This window comes from Sceloporus undulatus, chromosome 9 (assembly GCF_019175285.1).
Source record: "Sceloporus undulatus isolate JIND9_A2432 ecotype Alabama chromosome 9, SceUnd_v1.1, whole genome shotgun sequence".
Lineage (NCBI taxonomy): Eukaryota > Metazoa > Chordata > Lepidosauria > Squamata > Phrynosomatidae > Sceloporus > Sceloporus undulatus.
This window is the reverse complement of record NC_056530.1, coordinates 15,739,235-15,753,725: the sequence shown is the minus strand read 5'-3', so window position 1 is coordinate 15,753,725 and position 14,491 is coordinate 15,739,235. Positions and strand designations below refer to the sequence as shown.

The 14,491-nt window shown below is 42.2% G+C and overlaps 1 protein-coding gene across 2 annotated transcripts; it reads left to right on the top strand.

Annotated features, from left to right (window-relative positions):
• The first annotated feature begins 289 nt into the window (after positions 1-289).
• On the top strand, positions 290-10,748 carry DNAJC8 (DnaJ heat shock protein family (Hsp40) member C8). Of its 2 annotated transcripts, XM_042440871.1 has the most exons (9): positions 290-422; positions 1,667-1,768; positions 2,652-2,708; positions 2,985-3,051; positions 3,246-3,340; positions 4,996-5,067; positions 6,616-6,707; positions 9,240-9,315; positions 9,998-10,748. In XM_042440871.1, the coding sequence occupies exons 1-9, from the start codon at positions 354-356 to the stop codon at positions 10,118-10,120; spliced, it is 753 nt and encodes a 250-aa protein (XP_042296805.1). In that variant the 5' UTR covers positions 290-353; the 3' UTR covers positions 10,121-10,748. The 2 variants fall into 2 exon arrangements, with proteins under 2 accessions (XP_042296805.1, XP_042296806.1); XM_042440872.1 differs by lacking the exon at positions 4,996-5,067.
• Positions 10,749-14,491: the final 3,743 nt, after the last annotated feature.

Sequence of the window (14,491 nt, the reverse complement as noted above, 5' to 3'; positions counted from 1 at the left end):
ATATTATATGTGGATTACTCTGTAAAAGACATTTTTGAGAGAGAGAGAGCGCTCTGGCGCCACAACAATAAACTACAGTTCCCAGGATTCCCTGGCAATTAAAGCGGCCTCAATCAGGATTATTTCCTCAGCGTGCCTTTTGGACCTCTATTTGTGCCTTTGGACTACAGTTGTGTCCTGCCAGGGTCAAGGGACTACAGGCCTACATTTCCCAGAAGGCTGTTCGCAGGCCTTACGGTCGCTTCCCTTATTATACCAAGGCGGTGGGTCACGTGGCGCGGGCGCTGGCGGAAGTGGGCGTCCGCGTCACGTGAGAGTGGCGCGCTGGGGAGGGGTCACGTGACGGGAGAGAGATGGCGGCTCCGGGCGAGCGAGAGTCTGGCGTCGGGGCGGAGGAGGCGTTCCTCACGTTCTATACGGAGGTAGCTGGCAGCCCGCGCTCCCCCTTCGTCCTCCTTCTTTCCCGAGACCCCTTTCCTTCTGTCCGCCCCTTGTTTCCCCCTTCGGTTTCTTTCGGGACGTTGAGGCCGGCTGCGGTCGCAGCCGACGGGCCCCAGGCTCTTTCGACCGTGGCGAAGGGATTCTGGGAAATGTAGTTTCGTACCTCCTTCAAGCCTTCTCTGCCAAGGAGCTCTGGTGGCACAATAAACTACAACCCCCATGATCCCTTGGCACTGAGCCTAGATTATCCCTGCGGTGTGTTTTGGACCTAGAATATGGCAAGGGTGTTGGGCATGGCCTTGGGAGGAAGGAGCACGGCCATTGGAAACAAGCCTCCCGGGTTTAAACAGAGCAGTGTGGTCTAGTGGTTATCAGCAGGTGCAGAATGGGGCGATCCAGGCTCCAGCCTCCGCTGAGCCATGAAACTCCCTGGGAAGTCGCACCAATGCCATGTTCCAGTCCTTAAGACTGAAGCATGGCTTTGACATGGCTTTCGGACTCTTAGGGCGCATGCGTCATTTAAACAGCGCACCTCCAAAGTGACCCCAAGCAGCTTTCCTTTGGCCTGTCTGTACAGGGCCAGCGTTAGCCTCGACTCCCATTGGTTTAGTGCAGAAGTGATAAATGTAATTGAAGGCACTTCAGCATGGCTCCCTTATGAACAGCCAGCACTTTACCCATCCTTATTTAAGCATTTACAGCTCACCATCCCAAAGGTGTTTCCCGGACCTAACCTATTAGCTTGTATTGCTATTTCATGTAGCTGGACCACATCCTCAAGTTGCACAACTAAGAAGAGAAAAGGGGGGAATGGAAGAAGTAGAGCAAAGTGTCTCCTCATGGTTTGCAGTGAGATTGAGAGAGCTTGTATATACAGTGGTACCTCGGGATACGAAATACCCAGGTTACGAAATTTCCGGGATACGAAAAAATCCCATAGGAAATAATTGTTCCGGGTTACGAATGTTTTTTCGGGTTACGAAAAAAAATTTGGTGCTTTTTTCGGCTTTTCGCACGGAATCACGGCTTTTCCCCATTAGCGCCTATGGCATTTCGGCTTACGAAGGCTTTTCGGGTTACGAAAGCGGCCGCGGAACTAATTAATTTCGTAACCCGAGGAAGCACTGTATAGCTTGACTTCTGCTGTTGAGTTCTGTTGCTATTCTTCACCCTTATAATTTAATAATACACATCTCTAATGATTACCGATGCTGTGTCTCTGCAGGTGAAACAAATAGAGAAACGAGATTCTGTTTTAACTTCCAAAAATCAGATTGAGAGGCTGACTAGGCCTGGGGCGTCTTACTTCAATCTGAATCCGTTTGAGGTGAGTCCATGCAGTAGTCCTGCCACTGCAGTTCTCTCAGACCTCTTGGTTATTCGCTTATCATTTAAAATATACTTGTACAGTGCTTATCCTGTTAATCCAAGCTCATTTATTGACAAACGTTACTTGTTACCCAGAGGAAGAGATTTATTTACTCATCTAACCATACCTTGTTAATTGTGTGGCTTATGCTTATTGCAAATTCATAGCTGACAGTTTCTTTCAGATGGGTGGGAATTCCCATTTCAAAGCTGTTTCTTTAGTTTTGAACCCCAGAATCTGCTTGTTATAGGGGTGTGATTAATGTACATGTTGACCATTGAATAAATGAACTCGCAAAATGCATCCATATACCAGTTATGCTCTTTTACCTGGACATGTTTGAATAACAGAATAAAACTATACTGCATTTGGAATTACAAGTGTGACCAAATGTTGCAGCATGACGTGCTTCTCTCCAGAGTTCCTTCCAGTCAACCTTTTCTATGATACTCTATTCTGTTCCTCATATCTCTTTATTTTCCATTTCAACAGACTGTTTGTGTATGGTACTGAGCATGCTGTTTTTGAAGGGACTCCTTACAACCCTCCTCCCAAAAAGATTGTGTTTCTGCAAACACTTGGGTTTTCCTGCACCAACACAAATACTTTTCCTTCCATGTACCTAAGTGTGGTCCCTAGTGCAACCAGTTATTCAGCAGACACTTGTCACATCCCCTTTGCTTTTGACTTGTTGCTAATTAGTTGCATAGCCCAGGGAACAAGAGTGTATATTGAAACTGTATTAAAAGTGTATGGGATTTTGGTTTCTGTGTAGTTGCAGTGATGTAGAGAGGGCCTGAACTTGAGTTGCTTATGATTATGCTCTTGTGGCCCCATGCAGGTGTTACAGTTGGATCCTGAGGTTACAGATGAAGAGATAAAGAAAAGATTCCGTCAGGTATGTGACTGGAGTGTTGTTTGTGATTTACTAACACGTTGGGTCCTACAGGAGAACATAATACTATTGTGGGGAGAGAAAACAAGATTATGGCTTATTGTTTCAGCATGGATGTCAAATAACCTATGGCACAATAACCCAGGGGAAGAGCTTTCCTCAGAGAAATAATAATTAAATGTGAAAGTATGATGTGATTTTATTAATAAAGTATATTAAAAAGATATTCACTTGAGATATTACCATAACTTTTGATGAAGCTGTACTTTTATGTTACAGTTATCCATATTGGTGCATCCTGACAAAAACCAAGATGATCCTGAAAGAGCACAAAAGGCATTTGAAGGTACCTTCCTGATTTTGCTGTACTCAGAGTTCCAGATGCTACTGATGTGTGGCTTGTTTTGATCTTTGAATTGGGAAGTGATGCATATTGTTACTCTGTTATGTCTCTATAATTGGTTTTATGTTTTTTGGTGACTTAAACCATGTAGACTTGAAGCTATGTGTACATGCTGATATTAATGTTTGGTTTGTCAGCTGTCGACAAAGCATACAAGTTGTTGCTGGACCAGGAACAAAAGAAGAGGGCCTTAGATGTGATACAGGCTGGAAAGGAATATGTGGAACACATTGTAAGTACCATGTTTGTGACAGCCACAGTCTCATCTGAGAGGGAAATCAGTTATTGTATATGCTGAGAGGTTCAATGTTTGCTCATTTTAGCGCAAGTTATAACACAGCATTCCTACATTTTATTCAGCTATAAGTCTGTTGAAGTTCTACTGTGACAGTAAATAGTATTTCATATTCAAGGATAAGGTAGATAAGCTAAATTTAAAAGTTGATCTCTGCAGTTGATCTCTGTTGTAATGTTTAAAATTTGATGAATACCAATTATCTGTTTAGATCTGTTGAAGATTTTTCCTTTGTCCCTATGAACATCCTATTGTAATTTAATTGACTATTCAAATTCATTTAGAAGCTTTCTCCTTTAAACTATATGGGGGGAAATGACTTTATTTTATTCTAATTTCTTGCATATATCATCCTAGATAAAAGCTTGATATGAATCATGTTCAGTTATTTGAATGTTTTCTTATGTCTGTGATTTCTAGATTATATTGTCTTTACGCTGCTTCCCCCCCCCCCCCAAGAAGGAACATTATTTGTCTAGTACTATTCAAAGTGATGGTCTGTAAACCAGTGCAAGAAAGAGTTGTATCCAGTGGACACATACATGGTACCGGTCCCTGGTACAGTGAGAATAAAACCTTGATGGTCCCCACATTTGATATAGCTTAAGAAGCACTGGACTAGTCAACATTATTCACTTTTTTGCTGTTTAGTCAAAAAGCCACAAGGCTTTCTGGCTATTTGAACTTCATGGTTGCGAAAAGTGAAAAGCTTAGTGAGTGTTCTAGAATGGTGTCATATTTTCAAGTCTTGTAAAATCCTCCATGATTCTCCTAATGTTCCCTAGTCTGCATATGTTTTTGTTGATCCAAAAGGTGGGGATACTATCTGGTACCTGGAAACTAGCCTGTTTACTGAATTGGTCTTCCTAGGGTCTCACAGAACAGGGACATTGGTTGGGGCAGGAGCTGGCAGCCACTAGCTCTCTATGTAGGTGCAGCCCCAGTCCCTGCAGATCAGTGAACAGGCAAGACCAACAGGTGTTTTGCGTAAGGTGAACTTTAGTCTGTTGGGTGAAACATATTTGTACTATGACATATATATGGAGGCAGGTGGAGTTATAATACAATTATATGTGTGTGTATTCAGCAGAAAGTGTTATTGAATTCAAATAAATTTATCCCAGGTAGTTGGGTTTCAGATTGCTTCCTTAGTCCCTTTCTATTCAGAATAAAAATAGATCTCTTTCTTTCTTTCTTTCTTTCTCTCTCTCAAGTGGAAATCATGGTCCTCCTGATATTGTTGGATTACAGTGTGCATTAACCTTTGCAGTCCTAGTCAGTGGTGAGGAATGCCAGAAATTGTAGTCCAGCATTAGGATCCCCACATAATTTCCACCCTGATACACATCTTGAAACAAGTCAAATAAGTCATAATGAAGTGTGTTTTTTTAATATATATATACATATGTTTTAATACAGTGTACTAACAAGTAAACAGACCAGACAAGATTTTGCTCAATATCTGTTATAGCAGAGTCTATATCGACAAATCCTATGCCTGTTGAATGAATTGGAGGCTATATCAATCTGAGCAGTCCTGAAAGCCCTTATATTTTGTGAGGTTCTTGTTTCTTACCTGTGATACTTTTTAGGCAAAAGAGAAAAAGAAACAATTAAAGAAGGAAGGCAAGCCAATCAACATAGAAGAGGATGATCCAGAAGTAGTAAGTTGACCTACCAGGGCATAGCTTTGTTTGCAAGGTTGGAGTATACTTGGCCTGGCACATGCACCATTTCTGTGTGATTTAGGATCAGTCCATATTTTGGAATTTCTCTGACTTGATGGGAACTGTTCCACAACCCTTCCTCTCATGGTGGGGAACAGAAGTCTTGAGATTTATAGGGGTGCCAGTCCCTCTTGCAGCATAAAGCTCAGCAGCAGGCCTAGTACCCCACAGTTGCCTTTCCTTTGTCTTTTGAACTGATGCTATTCCAGGTTTGTTTAATTGTATTTTAAATAGATCCTAGAGTATTTTAGTGAGCAGCAACAGACTATTCCAGATATCTAAATATGATTGTAAAGTTTTCACTCCCTCTCCTGTTTTTGTTGTTGTTGTCCTTTTTCTGCTGTCTACTAAAATTCCCTATATTTTACTGTGATTGTAGCAATTTGTATGGTTATTGGTGTGAATATTTGAAAGACTGCTCAAGGATATGCTAGTTGTGTCATGGAGTACAGTCCACCCTTGGTATCTGTGGGGGATCTGTTCTAACCCCCCCCCCCATACCAAAATCCATGGATGCTCAAGTTCTCTTCTCCCCAGTGGCAGTGTGTGCCTGAGGCTGTGCCACCACTGAGGACAAAGGGGTGGGTGGGTGGGCTGTGTGGAGGGGGGGGGTCAGCATAGGACTCCCAGCTAGCTGACGGGAAGGCAGAGTGTGGGGCGGGGGAGCCCTGACCTCTGTACTCCCTTCCAGGTGACAGTGTTTCCTGGAAGCCACCTCTCTGCTCTTCCTCACTCTCCAGCAGCAACAGCAGTGACCTCATGGGTCCCCATCTCAGCAGAAGGCTCCTTGGAAGGGAGAATGGAAGAAGGAAGGGTTGCATCTCTGCCTGTCACCTCCCTTGGTGACCCCCTCTTCTGCCTCCTCCTGATCTTCTGAAGTGCGTGGCACCTTTGGCCGGAAAGCAAGAAGGCCATCCTCGGCGGAAAAGACCAGTAGGAGACGGAGGAGGGAGTTACCAAGGGAGGCGGCAGTGAGGCTGCCATCCCTTCCTCTCTTCTGAGGAGCCCTCTGCCGGTAGGGGGACCCTGCAGGCTGCCACCGCCACTGGAGAACGAAGAGGAGCAGGGAGGTGACTTCCAGAGTGTACTGTCACCCTAAGAGGAACACAGAGGACGGGGCTCCCCCTCCCCGTGCTCACCACTGCCCTCCAGTCAGCCCCCCCTGGGAGTCCTATGTCGATCCCCCTTCCACACAGCCCACCTACCCATCCCTTTTTCCCCAATGACAGCATACGCCACCATTGCGGACTACTTGGCCTTGCCATCCGCAGATACCAAAGGCTGACTGTAATAGCAGAATATATTATTCCAAGTTCTATCTTTTCTCATGATTGTTGTGTTGTATCATGTCTTGTATCCTTTTGTACAGGGTGGGGAGAGTCTGTAGCTTGTGACTTGTTCAAGCTCAGAAGTTAAGGCTAGTGAATTGACATTTTAAGTCACAACTGGGTCTTAATGTTGTGACTAAACTTTTATTTCTTACAGTTCAAGCAAGCTGTATACAAGCAGACGATGAAACTCTTCGCAGAACTTGAAATTAAAAGGAAAGAGAGAGAAGCAAAAGAAATGCATGAAAGGTTAGAATGTTTGGCTCTCGTTTTTTAATGTTGGTAGTACTCAAAATAGCCTAGCAACCCCAAAAGAGAGACTTCTAGAGTGACAGCTATGCTTCATCTGTTGCAGCTAATACAACAGGGAAATTCTTTTAATTCCTAAAACAGATGAACAGGCTTTGTTGTGGTAAGATTTTGTGATGTAGAGCCCAATTTGTCTTATTTGTGACATCTTGATCCATAGACACACACACTTCAGTGTGTTTATAGAATATACTGCTATGGCGGGTTACAAACCGCCATATAGTACGTATCCTATACGTACAAGATGGCGGCGCACCTTCTACATGGGCGCTGCCATCTTTACGTACTGGACGCATAGCGTCCAGACGTGTCGCGGCGCTTATGATGTCGCGAGTCTGCGCCAGGCGCCTCGCGACGTCATAGAGGCGCCGCAAGAAGAAGCTCCGAAATGGAGCTTCTTTTTTGCTCCGCGCGGGAGTCGCGCGGTTTGGCTGCTGCGGCTCCCGCACGGAGCAAATGGCGCCGGCGGGGAAGCGCCTCAAAGCAGCGGTTTGTATCCCGCCATAGTTTACCTATTTACTGTGAAATAATAAACAGTGAGGCCCAATGGCAATGAGCAGCCATTTGTACATTGAGTGTATACAAGGTAAGTACAGTAGTGTGATCTCCCACAACAGCAGTAATGGGTGACAGCAAAGCTTGGAAGCTTGTGTTATATTAATTATGAAAAAGTCAAGTATTAATCTCTATTAGAGTAGACCCATTCAATTATTCAATAACTGGCATAACTTACATTAAAGAATAGATTTATGCCTTGAGGAGCTTACTAAACTGATAATTTAGCAGGGATTTTAACATGCTCATTCAGAGTCCAAAATTAGTGTTTTGTCCTCTTCACCATATATTTTGAGGTACAGAGGGGAAAAAAGAGATTTGTACATAGTAAATAAATTACCTTGGTGAGTTGTAATGTATTTTAAATAGATCCTAGAGTATTTTAGTTGATTATATTGGGGGGAATAAAATGTTAAGAAAAAAGTACATTTGGCCCTTCACATTTGTGGGAGTTAGGGACAGAGCACCCCATGAAAGTGAGAAAACCATGAATAACTGAACCATAACTTTTGATTTTTAATGCCAGCTTCTTGCTTTTGCTTTTGGAATAAATGAGCACATGCATATTTGAAATGCTGCTCCAGCACTTGTACTCTTTCCTTCCAAAGGCAAAAGCTGTTTGCTGGCACGCTCACTGGTGGTGGGCAACAAATCCAGAGGGTGGGTGAGAATCTCTTTCCAAAGGCAGAAACCCCACCAGCCGTGCGATTCTGCCTTTCAGAGGAGAATTAGCTTCCCTCTTTCCATAGGTAGAACTACCCTGCCATCCATGGGATTTAGCCTTTGGTATGAACAAAGGGTCTAGAAACCATGACCTATGAGGAATGACTTAGGGAGCTGGGGATGTTTAGCCTGGAGAAGAGAAGGTTAGGAAGTGATATGATCGCCCTGTTTAAATATTTGAAGGGATGTCATATTGAGGAGGGAACAAGCTTATTTTCTGCTGCTCCAGAGACTAGGACCCAGAGCAATGGATGCAAGCTACAGGAAAAGAGATTCCACCTCAACATGAGGAACTTCTTGACAGTAAGGGTTGTTTGACAATGGAACAAACTCCCTTGGAGTGTAGTGGAATCTCCTTCCCTGGAGGTCTTTAAACAGAGGCTGGATGGCCGTCTGTTAGGGATGCTTTGACTGAGATTTCCTGCATGGCAGAATGGGGTGGAACTGGATGGCCCTTGTGGTCTATTCCAACTCTACGATTATATGCCTTCCCTGCTCCCAAAGGTAAAATCCCATGGCTGGTAGTTTCTGCCTTTGGAAGGAGGAAAGTTAAATCCCTTTCCTTTCTCTTTGTTCCTTAGAAAGCTAAGTGAGCCCACCATCCAAGAGTTTCTTCCTTTGGGAAGAGCAAAAAGAAGAATCACCAGATACTTCCTGCCCAGATTTTTGAACTGAAGAGTGGGATGGAGGCTGCAGTCCTTTGTTCTCTCCACACTCCTGAAGCGGGAGGTTATTGTATGCTATTCTCACACCAGACTCCATCTTTGGGAGTGGGGAGCCATAGTTGGGCAATGGCAAACTTGTGAATGATCAAAACCATGTGTGTTAAACCTGAAAATGTGGAGGCCCAACTGTAGTATTAGTAGGAGATAGTTCGTTATTTGAGTTCACATCACAGCTTCCGTTTTGGAACACCAGAGGCCAGTCTTGGTCTTTCTTGTTATTACTGCCTTCCTGTTGCTTTGAACACAGGATTATTCTTGTACCCAGTGAGAAGCCCTGAATGCTGCATTTTTATGGGCCCAGGATCCTGTTTGTTAGAAAAAACTTTTCCCACAATCATCTGTCTTCCAACTCCTTTACCTTTAATTCAGCCTATCCAACCCACTCACCCCTACCAAATCAGTTTAGTCTTTGCCCTGATCCTATATAGGAGTAAGGGATGCTAACTTTCTTTCCTGGCTTCTGCTGTAGGAAGCGTCAGCGAGAAGAAGAAATAGAGGCTCAAGAGAAAGCAAAGCGAGAACGAGAATGGCAAAAGAACTTTGAGGTAACTGTTCCTGTACATATTAGGATGTTTTGTCAGAACTACACATGTCTAATCTTAAAATACACTTACCTTCTAGTCTCACTAAACTCAGTAGAGCTTGCATGAAAGTGATTTTTTTTACTTAACACATAGACACAATCCCTGATTCTGTTTTGCCAAAGAGCAGCAAACTTCAGGTTTGAACCACAAATTCCACCATTTTGAGAGCAAAATCAATAGCTGGTGGTGAAGCAGTTAAATGCCAAATATTAAAAGGATGAATCCAATTGTATACTGCAGCTAATAAGAGATGATGGGATGTATAAATCTTGAGTTACTATAGATCATGGAGTCCAACACTTTTAAAAAATTAATACAGTGGTGCCTCGGGTTACGAAATTAATTCGTTCCGCCGCCGCTTTCGTAACCCGAAAAGCATTCGCAAGCCGAAATGCCATAGGCGCTAATGGGGAAAAGCCGCGATTTCGTGCGAAAAAGCCGAAAAAAGCACCAAAAATTTTTTCGTAACCCGAAAAAACATTCGTAACCCGGAACAATTATTTCCTATGGGATTTTTTCGTATCCCGGAAATTTCGTAACCTGGGTATTTCGTATCCCGGGGTACCACTGTAGTAGGATATTGTTAGGAAATGAAAGTTACAACTCTTCAGCTGCTCTTGAACAGTTTTCTTCTCATATCTAGGAGAGTCGAGATGGACGTGTGGATAGCTGGAGGAACTTCCAAGCAAACACAAAAGGAAAGAAAGAAAAGAAAAACAGAACCTTTTTGAGACCCCCCAAAGTCAAGATGGAGCAGCGTGAATGAGCCTGGTTCTTTTAGGCTGCTGCGGACACTCCTGTATCACCAGGTTTAGCTTCTTGCTTTTCAAGTAGGATCTTTATTTTTAGTATGATTGAATCTTGGTCAAAGTATTTTCTGTCCTCTGCCTGAGGTTCATGATGTGTGGTGTGTTGTCCAGGGCCAAACTGACTGTTCTTAGAACCTGTGGCTAATTTCGGAAGACACCAACATCACATTTACTTGTAATCCCTGTAATTTAATGTTCTGTATTCCAAGGATGTCGCTGTTCATATTGTCATCAAGTCCCTAAAACTGTAGAAATAACCATCTCTAAGGCAGATGTTTAAAATGTTGCCTGGCTCCTCCTCTGCTCATCTAGGACAGTTGCCAATTTCTCCTTTGTATCTATTTCCACTTCTCAGTAGTGAGAATTGGAAGCTGGAATGAAGATGTCTTGTTGGACTCAACTTGGCTACATGAAGCTGAAATTATCCCTTGGCTCTTATTGTCTGTTGGTAGCTCCTGGATTCCATGATTTGCATTGGGGTGACTGGCTTATTAGACCCTCTCTGTAAATAATTTAAAAATCCTTGCATTGGATAGTCTTAGTGGCAATGTTCTGTATGTAAAATAAATAAATTTTTATCCAATACCCTTTGCTGGTGATTTTCATTTACTTCACAAATGGAAGATATGCCTATTTGTAGTCTTTTCTGTCCTACATATATGTTGCCTTGGCATTTCAGCCTTTCAGCTACCCTGATAAACTACATGACATCTCTTACTAGCATAGCAAAGCTCTGACAGATACTTAGCTCTATTTTCAAATTCTTAAATGGCAGCTCTATAGATGTTCCTTTAAAGCCACGTGAAAGAAATCCAGTATGCTGGAGTAAGTGTTCCTGCCCCAGCCCTGATTTCCAAGCATGATAGCTTCTTGTCTGCAAAGACAGCTGCCAGTCCAGGATCAAAGCAAAAATAGAATGCTAGAGGACAGTTCAATACATAAGAAGAATTTGTACATATGGAGTGTGGTTTGTTGGGAATGAACAGCTAGTTCAGCTGCTCACTAACATGCCATAGCACTGTAGGAAGTAATTTGCTATTGTAAAGCAAATGTAGAAGAAGCTAGAAAATTAACTTATAAACTACTTCATGCTATTCTGTTAATACCAACAAGCCACATGTATGCTGTCACATGTCATGTCTACATGATAGGGAACCAACTGTGATAGTTGTCTCTTTTGCTTCATATTATTCCTGAGTGTGGACATGTGGTTGAGCATAAATCTTAGTTGCAAATAGTTTTTCTGCCTTGATTCCATTCACATCTTAGAATGGAACTATAGGGAGTTTCTTTAACATAGTCTTGGTCAAAGGCAGTGGAGAGCTTGGATTGTATGTGAAAAACACTTTATCTAGTTGATCCTAGCAATCCTTTTTTGGCATTCACATTTCAAGGGGTTGGTTAATATAGATGAGGTTATAATGAACATGTGCTGTATAACTGCAAAATTCAGGATTAATATCCAAGGAAGGAGGAAAATGCTACATAGCAGCATAAGGAGCAGTGTCAAAGTGACTGTACTGTCCAGTTCACTAATCTGTGGAAGCCTTATGTGAACTGGATCTAGATTGCAGTGGCAAATGCCATCTCATCATATCTGTTTTACGATATCCTCAATAGGCAAAGGAGCATAACTCTACCTTTGGCATGGGAAAGGCAAGATATAAGTAAATAGAATAAAATAATTTCTGCTAGCATTGCCATATGGACATTCTTGATTCCCTACAGAAAGATGAGTAGCATGATTCAAAGAGAAATGAAGCTGCTATAAAGAGACAGTTTCCTGTCTTTTTTGTAGCAAGTTGAAGTTTCTCAAGTTGTGGGACATGAACTGACTGGAATTGCAAAACTCAACTCTGCTGTAATTTTGAGGAACTAGTTGTGTTTTCTGCTGTCAGGAGAGCTGTTGAAATGAAACTGCTGAGCTATTTAAGGATCACTTCATATAACCCAATGATGATTACTTTATATTCCCCACTATGTCAATGTCATGTATAAGTTGAGGGCAGGTTTTGGGGCCAAAATTATGGATTTGATGTGACCCATGGATATGTCGAGGGTAAAAATTATGGGGAAGTAACAAAGAATCCAAAAGATGAAGCAAAGGAAAACAATACCAAAAAATTTACAAAATTCCAGTAAGCTAAACTGTCTGTGCTCATACTAAAGGCTGGATGGATGAGAGAATAAAGAGGGGGTCAGTGCTTCCAGGACAGATTACACTCTTGCCTTGCGCCAGGGCTGGTTCCCTTATAGGGACAACTTCTCTCCCTCAGATCATTGGTCATGATACTAAAAACTGATGCAATCCTATGGAGCAATGAGAACCACTAATCTCCGGGTTTAATGAGATCTAGGCCCTCTTTACCATATGCAAGATTGCAAACCACTTTGTAGGCAGAGCGCTATGCAGTGATTCACTCAAGAAACCTTTTCACTATCATATCTGCAGGTAAGTTTAGATATTGTAAGAACTTGCCTATGATGGACAAATTGATCTTGTTTTACCTTTGTTGGGAGTAAAAAGTCAGAGAGTAAGTCTCTGTTACCTTGCAGTGATGGAATATCAAATGTCTTTCCTCGACGGTTAGCAAGCAGTTTGCCTAATAAAAGTCAGGCAGTTACCACTTCCCAGAATCACAGGTAATTTGCAAAATTTGCAGCCCTTCTCCCTGTTTTTTAAAACCAATATTTAATTACAGTTTCCCATTTTCTTCCCCTTCCCTGTTTACCCTTTCCCACTTTGATTTGCAGCTATATACTTTAAACAAACTTCTGCTGTAGGTATATTATAGATAGAACAGCTTCAGATTTTAGAAGAAAGCAATAGCAACTAGACACAATCATTTTGGCATTAAACCAGTGCTACTGATGTTTTTGAATGCAGCTAAAACCACACGCTGGAGAATAACATTGGAACAATCTAACAGCATATCTTAGGACTTCACGGTTGAGGAGCCTTACCTTATGAGCTAGAAATTCCCAGTTTGAGTCAGCCAAACAAACTGGGTAATATTAAGCATCCCTCTTTCATTTGGTGCCCTCCAAATCAGACTACAAACTCCTATTATAACTAGCCAACTTGTAGTCCAATACATTGTAAGGCATCAGTTTGGGGAAAGCTGTCTTGGGCCATGGATGGGGAATTGTGTGACCTTTGAAGAGCTGTTGAATTGCAATTCCCTAATCTCTCACCATTGGTTACACTGACGAAGACTGGTGGGGTTTTTGTTCTGACACAGCTCCCTGAGTCATTCCTCATAGGGCATGGTTTCCAGACCCTTCATTTTAGTTGGATATTTTAGTTGGGATTTTAAAAATAGTTGTAAGCCACCTTGGATCCAATTTTTTGGAGAAAGGTGAGATATAAGTGCAATAAAATAGAATAAATAAAACAAAATAAAAATTTGAAATCTATCCTGTGTTGTGGTTCATCCTCCATCCCTCAAGATTCAGGTTGACCTGTCAGCCCACCTTCTGCACAATCCATGACGTGAATGTGGATAAATGAGTTGACCTGGTAACCATGCCCTATGACAGGCAGCTTAGGGAGCTGGATATGTTTAGCCTGGAGAAGAGAAAGTTAACAGGTGACAATAACCATGTTTAAACATTTGAAGGCATGTCTTGTTGAAGGTCAAGCAAGCTCATTTTCTGCTGCTCCACAGACTGACACGGAGCAGTGGATTCAAGCTGCAGGGAAAGTGGTTCTTCCAAAACATTAGAACCTCCTAACAGTAACAGCTGTTTGACAATGGAATATGGAGAGTGGTGGAGTCTCCTTTGGAGGTTTTTAAACAGAAGCTGGATGATCATGTGTTGAGGGTGCTTTGCATATTCCTGCATGTCAGCAGGCTTGATGGCCCTTGTGGCTTGATGGACTTGATGGCCATTGTGGCTTCTTCCAATTCTATGATTCTATGAAACACTTCTGTTCTGCTCCATCCACAGTGCTCTTCTGCCCTGATAATATTTCAAATGAGGGTTCATTAAACTTTCCGACAAATCATATGCTGTTGTGCTTTTTGAAAAACAGCAGAGTTTGTACGATTGTTAACGAATTATCCAGAATTGTGCAAACGGAATAACTTCAGAGCCCAACTGAGCTGTTGTTGCAACATCTTGGGTTTGTAGCAAGAGTCTCTCCTCCACCCTTTCGCCAAACTTCTGCAATCTACTTATAGCACATAGAAAATCAGAAAGGACTAATCTCTTTCTCTCTCTCTCTCTCTTAAATACAGAACTTTTGTATGTGCCTCTACCGTAATTTCATTCCCTAAAATAATAATAATAATAATAATAATAATAATAATAATAATAATAATAAT

Excerpts from the sequence above, each read along its gene's own strand:
- DNAJC8 (XM_042440871.1), top strand. The coding sequence starts at position 354 with ATGGCGGCTCCGGGCGAGCGAGAGTCTGGCGTCGGGGCGGAGGAGGCG. Across the intron at positions 423-1,666 it reads TCCTCACGTTCTATACGGAG|GTGAAACAAATAGAGAAACG; the intron begins GTAGCTGGCAGC and ends GTGTCTCTGCAG. Across the intron at positions 9,316-9,997 it reads AATGGCAAAAGAACTTTGAG|GAGAGTCGAGATGGACGTGT; the intron begins GTAACTGTTCCT and ends TCTCATATCTAG.